The 21,268-nt window shown below is 43.9% G+C and overlaps 1 protein-coding gene across 9 annotated transcripts in view; it reads left to right on the top strand.

Annotated features, from left to right (window-relative positions):
- Nucleotides 1–21,268, top strand: part of UNC5D (unc-5 netrin receptor D) — a 562,020-nt gene that overhangs the window by 481,283 nt on the left and 59,469 nt on the right. For all 9 annotated transcript variants that reach the window (XM_082715458.1, XM_082715460.1, XM_082715461.1 and 6 more), the window contains 2 exons: nt 12,450–12,618; nt 14,491–14,718. In XM_082715458.1, coding sequence (XP_082571584.1) covers nt 12,450–12,618; nt 14,491–14,718 — 397 coding nt within the window. The remainder of the gene's footprint in view (nt 1–12,449; nt 12,619–14,490; nt 14,719–21,268) is intronic.

Below are 21,268 nucleotides of genomic sequence, written 5' to 3'. Positions count from 1 at the left end.
AGGTGGTGTGCTTTCCTATCCCTGCTCTCTCTTGCAGTGCCATGGGGATGAGCTCCTGGTGAGAGAAGACAGGATGGAGCAGGAGGTCTGCTCTAGAGCCCCGTGTGTGTGTGTGTGTGTGTGTGTGTGTGTGTGTGTGTGTGTGTGTGCATGCGTGTGTGCATGCGTGTGTGCTCTTGTGTGTCTGTGTGCATGGATACCAGGGGTGAGGGTGGAATTTTGAATCAGATGGAAGATTAAATTTTTAACATAGTTTTTAGGTCTCCTCTGTTTAATTAACTATTAAAATATAGTATCAAACTGAGAAGTTTTCAAGGGACCCTATTATCCTGGGAAGTTCCAGTAAGCACAAGCATTAGCAGTTATAACTGACCCTTGAACAACACAGGCTTGAACGCTGATATCCGCTTCCATGAGTTTTTTCAGTACAGTTCAGCGCTGTCAATGTATTTCCTCTTACGATTTTCTGAACATGTTCTTTGCTCTAGCTTACTTTACCATAAGCGTACATTATGGAATACATGTAACATACAAAATATCCATCAATTAACTATTTATGTTCTCGGTAAGCCTTCCAGTCAACCGTAGGCTGTGAAGTTTGGGGAGAGTCAAAAATTATATGCTCGTTTTCAACGGTGTTCAGCTGTATCATTCCGGGGTCAACTTGCACTAGGAAAACTAGAGCCACCTTATACCACAATAGATGAAGCCCCCAAAGCAAACCGAGTTACTCAAATCACCGATGATAATTGCACTGTGATACATGCGGTGACAAATACACATGTACTAACCAGGAGCAGAGGGATGTGTAAAGGCTCAGGGAAGGCTTCCAAGAGGAAGGGACAATTGACTTAAAAACTGAACATGAGTAAAAGGTATTCCAGTCAAAGGGAATAGAAGGTGTAAAGGCACAGGGATATAAATAGCATCGTATATTTTGGAACTAAGCAAACCCGAACAAAATATGCAAGGAAGAGTGATAAGGACTAGACTACGTTAGAGAGTAATTTGTTGCCTAGGGGAAATTGACAGTTACCTGCTAGATAGGGATTAAGGAAGAATCAGCTTCAGGAGATCTGGTCCACCATTTTTGGTATCTTATTTTCTGCTTCATCTCTAGGACCACTTCCCAGTTCAAGTCTTTTTTATGCCAGCACCCTTCTTGTGAGGACAGTGAACATGTGCCTCATTTTTGCCTAGCACATTTATTAATAGTGCCCTCTTCATCTTCGGAAGTATCTGCATGTGGGCTATAAATAATAGTCACTCTACTTTTGAGTGTCCTTGTCTTTGGTTGTGCACAAGAGATTGGGAGGGAGCTGTTAATGTGAGTGATGAAGGAGTGGAAGATAATTCCCAGAATTCTTCCTTGGGAACTGACGATTAAGTAGTTGAGAGTGATTTGCCAACTGAAGGTCACCTGACAGTTGGTGATAATAGTTGCTCCAGGAGCCTCTTTGGCTTTCTTTCCAGGGAATAAACACAGCCCTCTGACTTACAAGAAAGGGAGTAGAAAGGAAACTGATTAAAGAATAAATCAATACAATGCAAAAACAATATTTATAACCAAGAAAAAAAAGACAACTGCTGAATCGAAATCCCCGGTGAAGCTTTTGGCCAGACTATTTGGCAGCAAATGCTCATAGAGCAGAAAGTCATGATATTGGCCACAAACCCTGCCTGTCTGCCTGCCTGCCTGCCTGCTGTGTGCAGGGCCAGAGTTTTCTGCCTACCTTTGTTTTCTTTGCCTCCTTAGCTGGGTAAGAATCGGCCAGTCCTGGAGCTCACTGAAGTGAAGCGACAGCACACATAACTTGTCGGGAAAGTAGTATAGACGCGGTCCCTGGTCTCCCCTGACAGGTAAAGAGGGACCAGAAAGGAGATGACAGGTGGCAGTGAGATCACAGGGATTCCGAAGGCCTGAGTCCCAGCTCCCCAGCTGCAGCGACTTCTCCAGCCTGAAAGACTGTGAGCAAGTCATTTTCTTTCTCTGGGCCTCAACTGTACCATTTAGAAATCCTGTATAATATTAGCTGCATTCCAGGATTTGGGGGAGGACAATAAAGTGACATATATGAGAAGTCTGATGCAAAGTATAAAGCACCATACAAATGCTATCTTTTGATATTATTGTCTTTCATCTGGCCTTATTATTATTATTTTTTAATTGCATAGATAAGTTCTCTGGCATCCCTGGAATGTGCTTTAGCTCTGTCCCCATGACGCTGGGTTCCTTTAGATGGCTACCTCATTCCTAGACTGGGAGGAAAGATCAATTCAGTGATAGCACACATACTAACTGTTCACTCTAAGATCAGAGCTTGTGAAGATACGAAGGACTCTCCATCAACTCCTTTCAGTCTGCTTCGATCTCTCCTTACACGGGGGCCTAGGATTTATACTCTAGAAGCGTATTACGTGGAGTCCAAAGAGCGGACTCGTGTCCACAGTAGGAGATCAGTGGCCAGTCAAGCTGGGCTGGCAGCTTAGGCCAGCCTTGAACAAGATCTGTCGGGCTTCCCTTGCTAGATCGTGATGGACAGAAGTGAACAGATTGTTTTCTGTCACCAGTTCTGTTCAATGCTCAGTCATAGATTGGAATCCCGCTTGTGGCTTTAAGGGAGTTTTAGGGATTTTTTTACTGGAAGACTCAGAATGGAAAACATCATCCCTTTGGAGGGGATTCGGCATTAATGAGCTCTGTGTCTGGCAGAGGCAATGCTGACGAGGGAAGGTGCTTTCTAAGGAACAAACAAAGGGGCTCTTTGCACGAGTGCAAGGGGAACAGATTGCTGCCATTTGGGAAACACATTAATTCATTCACGCTACCAGTGCCATGTAGTGTGATAAAAGGGGCAATTAATCAAATGGTATCTTTATGGCTTAGAAGGGTTAATGCACCTTTAGCTGAAGACTGTGTTCTTTACTGCCGTGAAATCACGGAGACTCCTTCACAAAGTCATTTCAGTTCGAGGAGAACGCCATTACCCCCACAACGAGAGGAGCGGAGGAGAGAAAGAAGGAAGAGGGGGAAAGAGAAAGGGAGGGGGATGACTCTCATGCTGTCATCTTCTGATCTGCTTTTTTTGGAACGAATTTCTGCACACCACGCTCTTCACCGCTCCTCCCACCCCATGGCCCCTTGATCCACAAACAAATACGCATAAATAAAAATTGCCATCATTTTCATCAGAGTACGTCGGAAGCCCCTGTGAGCTCACAATGTGAAGTGATTAGAACGGTCCAGAGGAGTCTTTAATTAAAGATGCCATTGACAAGATAACAATGGTTTGTGAATGTTGTTAATAGATCTGAATGGAAGGTGCACCTTAATTCAATAAGAGGAAAGTCATCGGTTCATGAGTTTGATTGCGCATTGTAAAGGAGCACCACATACTGTAATTATTTTTATTTGTATATGCCATCTCTTTTATTGCCCACGCTGGAAGTAGAAATAACCTGTCCTATTAAGATATTTAATATATATCATCCTTTCCACTTCACTTAGTTATAGCCTCATAAAAATGCCAGAACACACCAGCCCACACTGAGGCTGGCCGCCATGCTTTCTAAGACAATCCGCACAGCCCTTGAAAAAACCTAGATGACCAACCTCCTAACTCCTTTGGTTATCGTCTTTAAGACAAAGGAATGGGAACTTCCCAGGACCCCATAAAGTTGTAGACAGATAGGGAGCTTCCCTCTGGAAATGAGGATGGACATGCCCAAAGGCCAAACAACACCTCGGTCCAGTTGTGTGGCATCTTGGAGACAAGAGGGGATCAGGAGACAGAAGCAGGGGGATCTCTAGGTTCTAACTTTAAAGTGAATGTGCCATGAAAAACCAGGTAGCAGACAGAGAATGCCACTCCCTCCCCAAAATGTCCACAATAATCCCTAGAGCCTGTGGATGCTATGCTGCATGGCAAAGGGGACTTCAGAGGTGTGATTAAGGTTAAGGACCTTGAGAGGGAGAAATTACCCTGGGTTATGCAGGGGGGTTCATGGAAAAGTTCTCGTAAGAGGAAGGCAGAGTATCAGAGTCTGATACAGAGCTGTAAGGATGCTGTGCTAATGGCATAGGGAAGAGGGACCACCAGAAGCTGGAAGAGGCAAGGAAATGTATTCTTCTCTAGCACCTCAAGAAGGAACGCAGCCCCTCTGACATATTTTAGCTCAGCGAGACCTACAAAACTGTGAGACAGTAAGTTTAGGTTGTCTTAAGCCACTAAGTCTGTGGCTCAGGGATAATAGGAAAATACCACAAGCTTCTGTTGCAATCACTGTACCTTAGTGCCCGCCATCTTCCTAAGATGCAGTCCCTATGAATACACCCTTATAACTCTCATGCCGGCGTTTGACCTTAGAAATGCCAGGTTTAGGGAATGTGTCCCAGAGAACATCAGTTCCTTCCCCTGCCTGCCCCCGCACACATCCCTCCACCACCACCACCACTAGCAGAAGAGACTAGTCCCCCCTCTGTCGCGAGCGAGGTCCAACTTTGGCTCGTCGCTCAACCCCACCCTCTGCCCAGTGTTTCTCGTCATCTGAACAAAGATGGTATTGGGACTGATAGCTCCTGAGTCCTTTCCCAGCCTAAAAGAAAGTGATCCTAGAAATAGGACTCGGGTTTGCCCAGAAGAGTCTGTTTGTCCCATTCGAGATAGAAATGCGCCGGCAACTTGTAGGTATAAAGACTGTCATCGCCGTGTGCCACATAGACCCACACACTCTCATCCCATCGTCCACCATAAAGCATCTCAATGAGCTATCGTTCTGCCACTCCTGGTAAACAAGCTGAACCCAAGCCCAGCACTGCATGAAAGATGAGGCTTAAATTGTGTCTAAGAACTGGTGGCTTACACATGATTTGCGATTCCTTCCGTAATATTAATTGGTAAACACCTATGCGTGTGTGTGTAAACTAAAGCCGTTTAATGTATGCAAACAGTCTCATCTCTCAGTGTGGTACTGCTCCGTTTCAGCAAACTCAGATACAGACCCCAGTATGAATATAATTCCCCTCCTGCCCCAGCCCCCCTCGTGCTCTCTCCCCTCCTGTGATCCTATTTCAGACAATACCGAGTGGGTGACCCAGATCTTTAAACCCTTTCGTCGTAGAGCCATATGCTTCTCTCCTCAGTGAATTGTGCTTGTTGCTTGTTGCAATCCACCACGCTAACTGCTCTGTTCCCCACCCCAGCTAATGGAATAAAATGACTTGATGAGCAATAGCATTATTTCCAGTTACTGCTAATCACCCCGCCCCCCAACCTGACATCGTTGCTTATTAACCACACGCTACTCGGAGAAAGGGGATGTAGGACAATCCCTGTGTGGTTCTATTTTCCACCACAGTAGCATCATCTGAGACCTTAAGACTGAGCGTTTAACCTTGACCAGCCTCCAACTTCCATTTCGGAAGCCTACCGTCTCTACATTGGACAGACTACCAAGTCCCTGTTTTCTCAAGAACTACACAGTTTTTCTCAAATATTAGCAGTAGGGCTACCTTGTGTGTAAGGAACACAGGTTAAAAAAAAAAACAAACTGTAGGCTCCTGGGGCCTGCCCCAGAAATAGAGAATCAAAAAAAAAATTTTTTTTAAGATTTTATTTATTTGTCAGAGAGAGAGAAAGAGCACACAAGCAGTGAGAGCTGCAGTAGAAGGAGAAGGAGAAACAGGCTCCCGGCTGAGCAGAGAGCACAGTATGGGGCTCCATCCCAGGACCTGGGGATCGTGACTTGAGCTGAAGGCAGATGCTTAACTGACTGAGCCACCTAGCCATTCCCAGAATCAAAATTCTAACTGACAGTGTCTACAAGTATCATTTTCAATAAGCTGCCCGAAGAATTCTGAACCACTCAATACTTTGAAGACCACTTAAATGCTGAAGAAGGAATCCACAGTGATAAAGAGAAGATTTTGCTTAACTTCTGTCTTTGTCCTCTGTTCTGCTGCTCCTCACCTCCCCTAATCTCCCTTCACAAAAGTCTTTTCTTAACTCACACGTGGCAGTTATGGAATGAAAAGTCCTCGGGAAACCTGCTAATGGTGTTGGGGTTGAGACTGATGAGCCAGCTGGCTTTCCCGGACTCCTCTCTGCAGGGGGTTCTCTGATGTCATTTTCCTGGGGCCTGTCCGAATGATCTGGTCAGAGCTAGAGAATGAGACCGGTATCTGACTCCAATAAGATAAAAGGAAGAATAAGCCCCAAACCTCGATTTTTCATCCATAGCAAGGTTCACATTCAGGTCAATAAAGGAGGTTTTTAATGGAAAGAGAAAAAGTATAATAATAGTTAAAACTATGTATCTTCTTGGGCAGGAAACTGTAGGAGGCTGGCACTACCTTGTTTTCTGAGCTCCAATCTTAAGACTAAGTATAGCTTCCATCTCTCTGCCTTTTATGTCCATTCCATTAAAATATGATTTAATTATGTATCGACCCAGGGTCTGGCATAGTAAAACTATCATTACTCTCCTGCCTGCATTCCTGAGTGATACTCTGGGTAAAGGTGATCAAACCTACATTAATCTATAATATAGACCATGAGGAGGAGAGGCGGGAGCAGTAATTACCAAGCCCAGCATGGCAGACAACAACAACAATGAAAATCTCATCTCGAAATACAGAGCTGGTTGTTTTGCTTGAAGAGGGTGACACACAGCCAGTCCAGAATCAGGTGAGGAAATTCTGAGAGCAAAAGCAGAATGTGCACAGATCTACCTCCAGACCCACAGTGGTTCCCAGTCGCACAGGGTCATGTTCGGCGTGACCTTCTGTTGCCATTGGTGTGCACGTGTGTCCTGCAGAATGGCCGTTACCAGGTGGCTAGTGTGGCCAAGCTTGGACAACCAGCTAGAGCACCTGTCACCCTCCAGTGCACATTTTATGCAGTAGTCAGTGACCCTGCTGATTTCATTATAAGTCTGGAAATTTTTCCCTGGGCTCCTGTCTTTATTCATTTATTCATTCATTCAAAAAGATTATTTTTGACACAACTTCAAACTTAAGGATGAGGCACCTCGGAGGCTCAGTCAGCAAAGTGTCCAACTCTAAAGCCCGTGCCATGGGATCGAGCCCCACCTTGGGCTCTGCACTCAGCACAGATTCTGCTTGAGGTTCTCTCCCTCTCCCTCCGCAACTCCCCACACTTGCGCACATGTGCTCTCTCTCTCTCTCTCATAAAATAAAATCTAAAATAAAAAATAATTTAAAGGAAAGTTGCAAGAATATAATTTCCATTCATCCCACAGTTATATTCACCACTATTAACATTTTACTGATTTGCCATATTCTGCTCTCTCCTCTCTCCATACGTGTGTATATGTGTGCGTATACACATAAAATACAGATGTACAGATACACACATATACATATATATTTCTGTGAGCATTGTGAACAAGATATACTTTTGACCCTAGATACTTCGGTGTGTATATCCTAAAAAGGAATTCTCTCATAAAACCGCAGCACAATTCTCAAAATCAGGAAGTTAACATTGATACACTTCTATTATCTGCGCCACAAAGTTTATTCATATTCCTCCTGTTATCTGAATAATGTCCTTTGTGGCAAATGAAAATCCAAGGCTGTTCATTACATTCTATTGCCATGTGTCTTTAGTCTCCTGTAATCTGGAGCAGCTCCTATGTCTGTCTCTATTTTATGACCTGGACCCTTTATAAGAGTGTGGATCAGTTCTTTTGCACCGTGTCCCTCAATTTGGGCTTGGCTGATAGTTTCCTGTGGTTAGATTCAGGTTGTATATTATTGGCAGGAATGCTACAAACAAATGTGAAGTTCTTCTCACTGTGTCCTATGGGAGGCGTGTCCTGTCCATCCATCCCGTTTCTATCAGTGTTAACTTTGATAACTTGGTTAGGTGGTGTCTGCCAAGGTTCTCCACTGTAAAGTAGTCTTTTATCCTTTTTAATTAGTAAGTCTCTCGGGGGTGGGGGGGTGGTGGAGATACTTTCAAACTCTATAAATAGTTCCTTTTTATTTTCTAAACTTCTACCAAGTAGATGAGCATCTATTCATAATTTTTTTTTGAAAGATTCTATTTACTTATTTGACAGAAAGAGAAAGCACAAGTAAGCAGAGAGGAAGGCAGAGGCAGAGGGAGAGGGAGAAGCAGGCTCTCTGCTGAGCAGGGAGCCCCATGCGGGGCTCAATCCCAGGACTCTAGAATCACAACCTGAGCCCAAGGCAGCTGCTTAACCAACTGAGCCACTCAGGCGCCCCCTACTAATAATTCTTGATACTTGTATCAATACGGTTGGTTGCCAAATGATTTTCTGCATTTATTACTTGGCTTCTGCTGTATAGGAGAGTTTCCCCTTCTCATTATTCATTCATTTATATATCCATGTATCTCATGAGTTATGTTATTCAATGGGTTATAATCCTATACTACCATTATTTCCTTTGATACTCAAAATGTTCCAGTTTTTGGCCAGTAGGAACTACGTCAAGTGGACTTCTCTGTCCTTCTCAACATCTATTTCTGAGTGCTTACAACTGGCATTTAGTAGACATTGTAGATACAATGACAAACAAGAAAAGAAAATAAATTCCCTAGCCTCATAGAGCTTCTATTCTCATTTGTGAGAGACAAAAGTAAATAATTATGTAAATGGATAGAGTATTAGAGGGCAGTCAAGTGTAATGGAGAAAAAGAAAAGCAAAGATCAGCTTCAGTGATGGGAATGGTCAGGGAATGCCTCACTAGTAGATGTCTTTGGGGCAAAGACCTGAAGGGCATGAGGGAGCCTGTCACGGGGCTGCCCGAACGAAAAATTGCAGGCAGCCTGGAGTGCTCTAGAGCAGCAGAACAGCCGGGATTCCTGGAGGTGGGAACGTGTTGGCATTTCCAGTGGGATTCCGCTGGTTGCCGAGTTGAGGACAGACCGTGGGAGGTAAGGATGGGAGCATTGCCAAGGTGCCTTAAATTCCCTTAAATAGTGTACATCTTTAAGGCTGTGAAATGTCTGTTAAAGCACATCTTGCTAGAATGACAATTTATTGAATCAATTAGCAATTTCAGAAAGCACAGTTCCCATGAAAATAAGGCTCCTCCAAAGGCAGGAAAGATGGGCATTTGAGATAGGGAGAAGCAGAACCTCAACCCACTGAGGACATAGTAGGTGATTTTTGTGCTGTTGTTGTTGTTCAATTCTCACAGCAGTCTTAGCGGAGGCATTATTTTGCATGTAAGGAAAGTGAGGCTCAGAAAGGCCTGGGCTTTCCCTTCTGCCACCCTGTGGTTTTCAAGACAGAAAAGGTCAGACGAGGGATCTATCAGGGCAGAGCTGTGAGGAGTAGCGAGGACACAAGTGGCACATCCGAATGTTCTTTTACCCACTTCTTGTGTCCTCTGTAACTACTCTTCCCACATTTTCCCTTTCTGGTTCTAAACAAAGTAGCAACATGAGTCTTCCTACTTTACCAGATTATTAGGTCAAATGCTCTTGTGGCTGCTACGAGTGCCCCCCCCCCCGCCCCCACGGATATTCTGTGGTTCTCTGCAAAGCTGGCAGATTTCCCTAGAACCCTCAGCTGCACTGAGGAAGCAGAAATTGGCATTCATAACCTGCTTACCTACAGTTGCCCCACAAGCTACCTGGCAACCCAGAACTGGCTCTTAATTTATTGATCTTTTTATATCCTTAAGTGTTCATAAATATGTACAGCATTTGGATGGATGGATGGACAGATCAAATACAAGGAAAAAGACAACTAGCAAAAGTCGAACACACCCAGACTTTTCCATCTACACTAGAGCATGTGATGCCTAGAAGTGGTTCTAGGATAACCCTTGCAATTGCTGCTGTTCGTAGCTCGCAGCAATCCTAGCAGGAGCTTGAATACTTCCTTGTCAGATGTGCTCTGGGAACATTGAAATGCTTTCCATACTGTCCTCGGGAATCTTCAGTTTTGCCCAGGCCCAATTAAAGCCTTCTCTCCCTAGACCTCCTTCCTCAAATGTCCTAAGTCTGCATCCATGACGACACTTGGACTACATGCCCCCCTTCCCCCATCTTTACTTGGGATGTCACGAGAGCCAGCAGTATGCCCAGAAAATCTGTTAGTGGTTACAGAGGAAGAAAGTCCATCCAGTCACAGAGAGCAGGAGCCTGCGTACGAGTCAGAAATTTAGGGGGCATTTTGCAGCTCATCACTTTGGCGAACTGCTCTGTGACCTTATGCTGTTAACACCTGCCTCCACAGGTGTGTGAAGAGCTTTAATTAATATTTGTAAATCTCCCTGATTGCTACATATAGAAGATGGCAGAGAAGGACAAATTATTATTAATCGTGGGGGGGGGGGAGAAATGGAGAGATAAAAGTTTAGTTCCTTCACCAGAGACCTACACCCACAGACCCTGTTTTCACAGTAGGAGGCTTAGCTGTCAATCCTGATTTGCTTCCCTTGCCCTGGTGGAAATGCCCAGTGCCTGCTTAATGCAAAACTCCCGTTCTCTGCTCTGCCTGCCACCCCGTGCTCTGCCTCTGCTGCCTAATGCTGTTGAAGTTATCACGGAAAGGAGCCTCGCTATTCACGAGTGTAAGAGTTCATCTAATTAGCTGATTTCAGTTCATTTGGCATTAAATAATTCCCCAAATTCCCATATGTTGGAACAATATGTTCAACAAGGGGGATGAGTCTCTGAAAGCAATTAAGTAGTTCTTTTAGGAGAGCTTGTCATCGGTCACTCCCAAGCATCCCTGCTACTCCTGTCTGTGACAAACGCAAGCAGCAGTGATAGGGAAAGCGCTTAACCTTCTCTAACGGCCGCTGGCAGGCATCCACAGACAGGCTGCCCCACCCCGTGCTGCTTAGAGCTCACCCTGGAATTTTACCTTATTTTTCTCCACACGCCCCCAAACCTCAAGTATATTGTATCCAGACTGTTCAGCGCACGTTTGTTACTTGCTAATACACTACTTACTGACCCTGCCCGCCTCGCTCGCCTGCTCTGCTTAAAGGCAGATGCAGACTATTTTCAGGTCCCCTGCGCTCCGGTTGTATGGGAAGAATCATCGACCTTGGACTATGGTGGCCTAGGTGGATGGTCGGATTTTGTGACTGTGGCTTCAGGGCTTCCTGAAGCGGGGAGGACACTGCAGTCACGTTCAGGTCTGTTTTAGATACAGTGGAGAGATGTTCCTGCCCACTTCTGTGTCTGGACTTTAAAGCAGCAGTAAATGACAGATAATGAGGGGGAGTAGGACCATGCCTAACGTGCAATGTCAACAAAAGTGACTCGGAAACTAGTAACATGTTCGATGCCCTCATAGGAAACTGTTCTGTTTATACAAGACCGTGGGATAGGTGGCATCTCTTGGTGCTAAATTTCATCTTTATCTTGCTCAAGGGGTGGCTTTTTTGATGAGGGATGACATAACTACATGCCCTTCCTAGGTCGTGTAAGAGCAAACTTCAGTCTTAATACCAATTGCAGTGCTCATATAGCATTGCTCATCTGAGAGTCCTAAATGGCTTTATGGACTATATTCTGGGTCACTGTATTTCTTACAAGTGAAAATACACCCCCCCCCCCCAAAATCAGATACCTTGTTCAAAAACACAGAAGCAGTTGGGGAAGAATGAGCAGACTTGTGGATTCTTCTCACTGACTGCTGGCCTATAAACCAGCCCACCTTACTTTTGGGGACAGAGATTAAACCCAAAAGACAAGAAATTGAAAGATATCATGCAATGATATCATTTCCCTTTAGTTAAATTTCACCTCCTTTTATCATTTCATGACTCTGCATTCCCATTGTGAATAATTCACAATACAGAAAATTCTCCACACTAGGTTGGGGTGGAATGGCTTTAGATTTAGAACCAAAATAGTGAAGAGTCGAAAGCTAAGTATCTATGTATTTTATTATGCACATTTATAACCGTCTTCTCTGCTGTCACTATGTAACCTATGTATTTGTGCATTGGCAGAAAACAAATGTTTTCAAAACCAGAAGTGACATCCTCAATCTGAGTATGTCGGAAGGGTTGCTTTGTTCTGTAATAATTTGTTTTATCACTTACTAGCATTAAAAATATTTGTAGAATGGGTTGTTGGGAGGAAGGAATCTGATGGGAAGATTACCAGAGCAGTCCTTCCTACAGAGCTTTGGTCATAGATAATGTTATCAAGGAGAATAACACACCGGCCAGGTCTTTGCTGTCTTCCGTTCCGCCCTGTATTTCTGAAGAAGCACCTGTTATTTTGTGTGTCAAAACTTAGCTTTGAAATCTAAGCTAAACTCAGTCCTCGTGCTTGAGCCTTTCAGGATAAATGGCTGTTGCCCAGACCAGCTCTGGGCACTTGTAGCGCCAGGAAGCCTCAAGAAAGCCCCCGTCTATGTAACTAAATTCTCATTCAAATACGCCCCCTTCTTGACACACTTCTTGTATCCTCTCCCAACCATACAGCCTCCAGTCTGATGGATCCGAGGTGCTCCTGAGTCCTGAAGTCACCTGTGGCCCCCCAGACATGATCGTCACCACTCCCTTTGCACTGACCATACCACACTGTGCGGACGTCAGTTCTGAGCACTGGAACATCCATTTAAAGAAGAGGACGCAGCAGGGCAAGTGGGAGGTGAGACCCTAGTCTTCCTTTTTAAAAAATCATTCCCTTTTGGGGCGCCTGGGTGGCTCAGTGGGTTAAGCCGCTGCCTTCGGCTCAGGTCATGATCTCAGGGTCCTGGGATCGAGTCCCGCATCAGGCTCTCTGCTCAGCAGGGAGCCTGCTTCCTCCTCTCTCTCTGCCTGCCTCTCTGCCTACTTGTGATTTCTCTCTGTCAAATAAATAAATAAAATCTTTAAAAAAAATCATTTCCTTTTTAAAAAAATAGGGTTTAGCTTCCACCTATGGAATAGATTTACATGTACCTCTTTTAACACAAGTCTGCTGTGAAATCGGTAAGCATGTTCTTGTTTTTTGAGAGGGCTGGCGGCATGGGCTTTACAGTATCCTCAGGGTTCTGGCTGGTGTTTTTCCATGATAATGGAAAAGAGAAGCAGGAGAGGATCCAGAACTTTTCTCTTGGGTTTAAGAATACCGTTGTAATTCTCCGCAGAGACTCATCCCCGTACGTGCCCATTTTTGGTATATAAAACCTATACTTCCATCCTTCCTCCTAGACCGTGTCCGCATCTGAATTGACTTTCCCCTGTGGCCACTGTGGAGATCGGTTGGCCGCTCAGGGCACCCAGGGTGTGTTCGTAAAAGAAACTTCTCTGATTCTGCCATCGTAGGGATTAGAACATGTTGAAATGTTCAGCAACAGAGCAGTTGCTAAATGTATGCTGAATATATTTTGGTGAATTAATGAATGCATTGAGAATTATTGAGCGTCCGTTGCCTTGTGTATAGGAGTGTATGAAAGCAATACAGCCAAAGGGGAGAGCCAAAGAGAGACAAGACAAGAAAATGAGGCAGCACAGGAGGAGGGAAACAACAAGAGAGACAGACACAGCAACTATCGCATTGTTATTACTACTTTAAGTGAAACCTCTGATTTCTCTGTCTGATAGGGATTCCTTTTATGTCTGTCTGAAGTCAGTTTGCATGAAAGCAGGTGAATTATCTTGCTGGAACACAATGACCTATTCCAGCCAGCCCTGGGATCCTCTCTCCCAGGAGGTGCTTCAGGCAAAAGGAGTAAAAAGGAAAATCTTGTTTCTTTAGGAGAAGAAAATTCCCAGTTGCGACAGGGGATTCCATTTACCCTGCCCAGCTATCTCTGCAACTAGCCTATACTTTTTGTTGAAAATGCATTCTGCTATGTATTCAGTCCTAGTCCAGCCGGGGGCACATTTCCCGGGCACAACGTTCCGTGGGGTTCATAAAGGGGCCGGATTTGGCTCTCTTTTCCATTATAGTTTCTTTGCCTTGATTTTTATCACTTGAGTTTTTCCATGGAGCAAGTCCTCACAAGTTTTTCATCCAGATGGTGTTATATTTATGCTCTACCCAACCAGTCACACAAACCAAAGTTCTTATCAGGGAAGGTGAAATATTCTCGAACATCTTATCCAAACCATTTATTTAATGGTCCCTGGTGAATGAATTTGGTGGGAAGAGGATAAAATATTTGAAGGAAAATAAATATTATCTTAAGGATATTGAAAGAAGATTTTCAGATATAGAACCTTCTCAAGACAGTTTGCTTGTCGGGTGTTAATATTTAAGAGTTTTCTTAAATTCAGCACTGCACAAATTAACAGAAAAAAGGAGAGCTTTGGAAATGAGGTTTGTTGTAAACTATAAAATTCCAACACACTGAATATAACTATTTCTTGAGTCCCTGATATAAGCAGTTATTTTGCTAGAAAAAGAGTGTTTTAACATCAAGAAAATGAGGACAGTAAAAAGATCCTGAAAAAATCGTGTCCATCCATGCAATGTCATTGTTAAATCGCATCTTATTTCGAAGCTGAGAGAATTTCCGACACCTTTTCCCCACAGGAAGTGATGTCAGTGGAGGATGAATCCACATCCTGCTACTGCCTTCTGGACCCCTTTGCATGTCACGTGCTGCTCGACAGCTTCGGGACCTACGCCCTCACCGGGGAACCAATCACAGACTGTGCCGTGAAGCAGCTCAAGGTGGCGGTTTTTGGCTGCATGTCCTGTAACTCTCTGGATTACAACTTGAGAGTCTACTGTGTGGACAATACCCCTTGGGCATTTCAGGTCAGCCTTTTCTCTACAATTCTTCTTTTGGGGTCATGAAAGCGTGGGGTTGCCTAAAGATCAGTATCAGTGGAGAATTCTGTCGCTGGGGGTCTGCAACATGGAGCCACAGCACTGGCTTACTGGAGACGCCTATCCTGAAGCAAGAGGTGTGTTACCATATGTCCAACAATGTGCTGAGGTCCGAGGACATGACACCCAAGCATAGAGAAGAGTTAGGGCGCCTGGGTGGCTCAGCTGGTGAAGCATCTGCCTTTGGCTCAGGTTATGATCTCAGGGTCCTGGGATCGAGCTCCACACGGGGGCCCCCCTCCCTGCTCCGTGGGGAGTCCGCTTCTCCCTCTCCCTCTGCCCCTCTCTCTGCTCATGTGCCTGTGTCCTCTCTCACTCAAATAAATAAAATCTTTAAAAAAAGGAATAGAGAAGAGTTACATAAATACATATAGAAAACACCATGTACTGAATTATAAACTGACTGAGAAGTGTAGTCAGAATTCAGAAAATAGAGACCCAGTTGCAATAGATTGGAGAGCAGTCTCGGAGAGCCGTCTGTGAACCTTCATGGCTGTCATTTAGGGCAAAAGAGAAAGGGCTGCCGTGTCAAGAAAGGGAGAACGGCACGAGGCACAGGAACAGCAAGCGTTATTTGCTGTGCAGAAGGCAGTGAGAAAATTGCTTGAACAGCTGAAGGTTATACTTAGGGAACAACAATTATAAATCCTATCTATCAGCGGGCAGTCATTTTATATCCTGGAGACACAGTCTATTAATAATTAGGGCTACTAGGGCAGAGGTAGTTCAAGGTTCTTTTCCATTTTTGGTACTTTTAATCACGTTAAGACTCATTTTAAATTACCTACTCATGAAGAGCGCAAGTTTATTAATAGCAGCAAGGATAATGCAGAAGTACCTGTGTAAGCTTTGCCCATATATAAATAGCTTAGCTCTCCTGACACACCTCATCCCAGATCCCTGCTATTCCAGTCCTGGATCATTAAGTCCATTATGCAGAGCATTTCCTCAGTAACTAGCTTTTAAGACACTGAGCTGGAAAACTCATGTTTACCAATAGAGGAGATACAGTGACCTGAATCCTTAACGCAAGCCAGGAAAGGGGACTCACTGCCAACCTACGTTCTCGAGCCTTCCCTCTTTCTTAAGTAGCACCAGTCATGTCGAAAGGCACACCGCATATACGGCTGCTCATAAAAGGTCCTTTTTGCAGAGGGGCGCCATTTTGGAGAGGAAAGAGCTTCCATGTGAGTCGTTAGACATCATCCTGTGATTGCTATTTGATTACCTTCATCCGTTTTCACCACCCCTCATAACGTCTTTCCCGAGATAAAACACATTAACAGACCATTCGGCAACCAAAAATAAAGAATGAATCGAGGTCGTTACTACAGCTGAATGCGTCAGGAGTCAAGTGGGATGTTCGGTGACTCGGCCGGATTTTGTAGGCTGCGTAAACTGGAGTGAACACGGGGGGGCCTGGGAGGCTGGGCTCATACGGGTATAACCCACTGCTGACCAGTGTGCCCGTGAGGGTCCGTTTAGCACAGGTGCCTCGGAAGTCGGCCCTCATAGCCATTTTGATCTCACTTTGAATAACGCTGTTGTATATTTTATACTCGTGAGTTCGACATTTGCCTGAAGAAAAAACGAAGTGACTTTCAGATCATCTATTTTCCTTCCTGTTGATTGCTACCAGATTCTACCACAGCTCAGTTGTTCACAGATGAATGTGAATTGCAGGGGAAGTCACGAAAACGAGGCCCTAAACACAGCTTTTCAAGCCACTCTCCTTTCCTGTGGGTAATATACCCTTCTTCGTCAGTGCTAGGGGAAAATGGTATTCTCTCTCTAAATTGAATCCGAATTATCTTTATTTCATCATTTAGAGATACTTCTTAAAACCCTATAATTTTGCGTTAGAGAAATGTTTTCCAGGAGAAACACTCTTAACCCCATTTGTCATCATCTATTTACCTCAGTGATTCTCTTTCTCTCCTATTATGTCCAATAAACCTGATTTTAAAGTTGGGTTTGGTTGTACTTGTTATCGACAGGATGTATGTGACAGCCGTCACGGTGAGCGGCTAAGGCCATGCTTCCCCCTGCGGTGGTGAGAGACCGTCAGCCTTGGTCGAATAACTTTTCTGGCCCACGGAAAGATTAAAACATAACCTGTAGCTTTTCGGAACACAACGGTGCAGTCTGCGGTCTTCATCTCTGAGTTTTGTTTCTGAGAAAATCTGGCTTTCTGGATTTTTTACCCTGCTAATAAGTGGACATGTTCCGGGCCTTCTGCCCAGGTTGCTTTAAACCACCTTAAACATCCCAAATCATCCATGTCACATTTTTCACAGCTTGGTACGTGGTATTTAATTAGAAGGGAAAATTATATAGTTACTAACCCATTAAAACTGTTCCACTTTAAGAAAGCCTTAGCAACAGTTCACTTTTTGAACCTCTAGCAGACTTCACACGTTAATATTAGCTCCCCCAACTTGTGTGGTGTGAGCTGAAAATATTATATCCAGTGATGACTCGTGTTCTGGAACTCGGATGGAACCCTGACTTCTTCATCAAGAGTAATGGGTCATCTTTCAAGAAGCATTTCTGCTGAAATCGCCTATCCTGGAATTCACCTCCATTATCATAGTGTTAAAAATGTCTGTTGGGATTTGGAAACAGACACGGTCTTGGTTGCAATAGTCGCTGGTGTTTATTACAGTGCATCTTTCATGGCTCAAAGAAATCGCAACACATATGTGCCCAGCTAGGATTGTTCTCTTAATGAGAGAAGAAGCCTAGTTGAAAATCATGGTGAGGTATTTCATTTCATTCACAGTTCAGTGAAGTTATATCTAAGAGAATACTTTAAATGTATGCCCTCAGTGGAAACCTTGGAAGGAGGGCAGCTTGCAGACCCAATTCTTCTGTCCTCTTAGAACCAGTGAGGGTCTGGTGACATAATGGTCCTACCAAACTGTAGTCCTGGGAGTTTTAGTCCTGGAACAGAAACCCTGTCTCCTTCCAGGCCTGCCCTCCTCTCCTGTACCTCCTGCAGGGGCTGCTGTGCTGGCTTCCCCTTTGCTCTGGGGATACTTCATCTGAATAATAGTACCGGTTTCTCTCAATGACAAAAACAAAAGACCTTCTACACCTTGGTAAGAGATAATATAGTTTCAGGTTTTTGAAGATCTGTTCTGATAAATACATCTACAACTATCTCTGGGAAGCTAAATCAACTCAGATATGTTTTCTTTTCTTCCTTTTTTTTTTTTTTTTAAGATTTACTTATTTATTTGAAATAAGCAAAGGGGTGGGGCAAAGGGAGTGGGAGAAGCAGGCTACCTGCTGAGCAAGGAGGTGGACCTAGGGCTCCATCCCAGCACCAGAACCCTGGGACCAGGACCTGGGCCAATGGCAAATGGCTTAACTGACTGAGCCACCCAGGTGCCTTGTTAGTTTGTTTTTAATAAAAAATTTGCCTGAGATGAAAGGAGAATAAGAAAACAAGCCATGACTTCTTCTCCTTCCTGTTTCTGTGTTTCTGCGATAATTAGAGCAGCCATTTTGTGTATGTGTGTTTGTGTGTGTTTGACATCATCTCCTTTGGTGACTTCAAAGGTTGAGGAATGGTGGTAACACCTTAAGACCTAGATTCTGTTACTGTCCATGTTTCATTTTCTGTGTCTGTCTCACAAAAACGTGCGTGCGCGCACACACACACACAGCTCAAACAAACCTTGACTCAGGGAAAGCAAGGAATTAAATGCTTGCCCCATCTTAGAAAGAAAGAAGGAAAAACAACTAGATTTTTTCTCCATTGCTCCCAGACCTCCTATTCAGTACCTCTCGGTATTCATTACTTACTGGGCATTAATGTGGATTTAGAATCTAATTTCAAAGGATTTCCTCCAGATGTAGTTCTTGTGTTTATCAATAATGCAACCTTGGGAAATATTGTTCATGTAAAGCATTTAAAGGAAAACACAGCAGTGACATAATTTCTGTGTGTGTCTGGGGGGGGGGGCACACGCATGCGTGTGCAGGCACATGCTTAAGTTCAAGCAGTTTTGTCTCATAAATATGTAAATTTAGCCTGCCTGTTTTAGTATCCCTGAAGCACACCTGAGTATTGCTGCCCGTCTCATTAAATCAACATAAAGAGCTCACTGAGGCACAAAGCCCAGGCTTCTCCTGGCCACAACTCTAGGATCTGGAGAGCTAGCAGCCCCCAGGGTGAAATGAGAAAGGAGACAGACTAGAACCACCACCAACCATAGCCTTTGGGTACATTTTATAGGAAATAAACTAGCCAGAGATCATACAGAGACCGTATTTCCGAGTTTAATTAATGCAGATATCAATTTAACAATAGAACCGGAGCTCTAACATAAGGTCCTTGTCATATAGGAGGCGGATAGGAAAAAGCAGTGACTACCGGCCCTCACACTCGGGCAGATACATCTACTGAGTGACTCAGAACTAGCTCAGCAGAGCTGTTTGTATCACTGATTCTCAAACCCAGCTGGACATCAGGATTATCTAAAAAGCATTTAAAAATATAGGTGTCCAGGCCCAGCCCTGAAAAGAATACAATAGATTGTAGGTATAACTGGGAATTCTATGCTAAGTGTCATTTATTATTTTTGGAGAGTGTTTTAAAGCTTGTACTTAGGAGTTTAACTCTGAAGCCAGTTGTGCCTTCACAGATCTAGAAATAACAATGATTAGTTCTTTACTGGGCTTCTTCATTTTAATAATTACTTGTTTGGTTACAGAGTAACTATGGTTACTTAATATTTGGTGCAAGATTATGAGACACTGTTAATTGTATATGGTGGGTCCAATGTGTGGAGAAGAAAGTAAGCTAAGAAAAAAAAAGCAAAAGTAAATCATGGTTGTATTTAAATTGGGGGGCGTAAAGCAGGAATTTCTGAAAGGTACCATTTTCCTCTGTGCTAATTGTAAGTGGACATCTATTAAAAATTTCTAATGTTCTCCATGCCACATTTCAGGGACTGCTTAGGCAGTATATATAACTGTAGGGCAAATACAGACTGACTTATGTCATCTTTATATATATCTCACACCAGTGAAAAATTATTTACGGGATAGAGTTAATAACAGTCTGACCTTCACATGACTCAAAAAAAAAAAAAAAATCAAGTACAGAATAGAGAAAGGCAGCGAAATGTAGACACAATACCAGACCACAGTCAAGTTGCCCTGTTTTGGTCTTTACTCCATCACTAACCCTATAAATAGGAAGAGGACTTTCTTTGGGAGAGGGGTGTGCTTCAGTTTTCATCTGGAAGTAAGGTACATGTGATTTAAAACTACAGTTCTCTTTCTAGTGTGATGGTGCTCCATATCGTTTCTAAATATTAAAGTAGCCAAGCCCTACACTAAGAAATGTGCCATCTTGCACAAGACACTTCATCTTCTGACCTCCGTTTACTTCTCCATACACTCAGACAAGTTAGATTATTTAAAGAAAGGGGACATGCTTTAAACAGCCCAGTCAAATATGGGTGGAAGGGTCCCACTGTTGTTATTGTGTAGCTTTCAAGTGTTTTTAATAAGTACCTTACTTATTGGTCCTTGTTTCTAATCTCAGACTAGAATTGCACAGAGGTTAACAGATGGTGTTGCTTGGCCAGAAATAAGCCCAGTTAAGGAACAAAGGCCTAAAGAGAATGGTACCCACCTAAAACCACATGGAAATGTGACGGGTGTCCTATGCCTCCATGTTTGGTTTACAAGATTCTTCTTTTGAGCACATGCACTCCCCCCAGAAATTCTTATACACCTTAAAACCCAAGTATCCATGCTCTAAAATTAAATACAAAGTCCTTAGCACAGGAGGCAAAAATTCATGATTTGATGTTCATCACCTCCAGCCACTCACCTTCTACCCTACCCTGTCCGAGCTCTGCCTCGCCTGGTATCTTTTCACAGACCCTGCTCACTGCCTCCAGTGCATGCCCCCTCCTTTTCCTGTGCCCATCCCTGATCTTTGCCTCAAGGTTCAGCTCAAGGATCACCTCTTCTGGTGATTTCCCACTTCTTTTCCTGGCCTCTCCTCCCATCTGGGTTAGGCTATAGCCTATGCCTTGCGTTGACCTCCTAGGTAGACACGTTATTTGTAATACCTAGATATTATCATTAGAAGCCCATTGTTCTGAGCCTCTCATTAGACTGTGAGCTCCCTGGTGGCAGAGAAGGTTTTGTAAACTCGAGCCCAGCTCAGGCATAGCTCCAGTGGACACTCATTAAATCTCAACAAGGAACCAGCGGTCAGCATCTGTAAAGATCTCCACTCAGCCTTTGGAGTAAATTCTCCCCCCCCCACCCCCTCCTGCCATGATCTGTCCACCTTTCGCAGTGGCCATCAGAGGCCGGCTACTATGTCGTCATGCCCAACTCCCAGAGACCCCCACTGTGAGGAACTTCCGAGACTGTGCTGTTCAGTTCAGTAATTACAAACCCCATGTGGATATTTAAATTTAAGTTAATGAAAATGAAAAACTCAGTT

Source organism: Mustela nivalis (genome assembly GCF_964662115.1).
Source record: "Mustela nivalis genome assembly, chromosome: 20".
NCBI classification, from domain to species: Eukaryota; Metazoa; Chordata; class Mammalia; order Carnivora; family Mustelidae; genus Mustela; species Mustela nivalis.
This window is presented reverse-complemented; position numbering and strand designations above follow the sequence as displayed.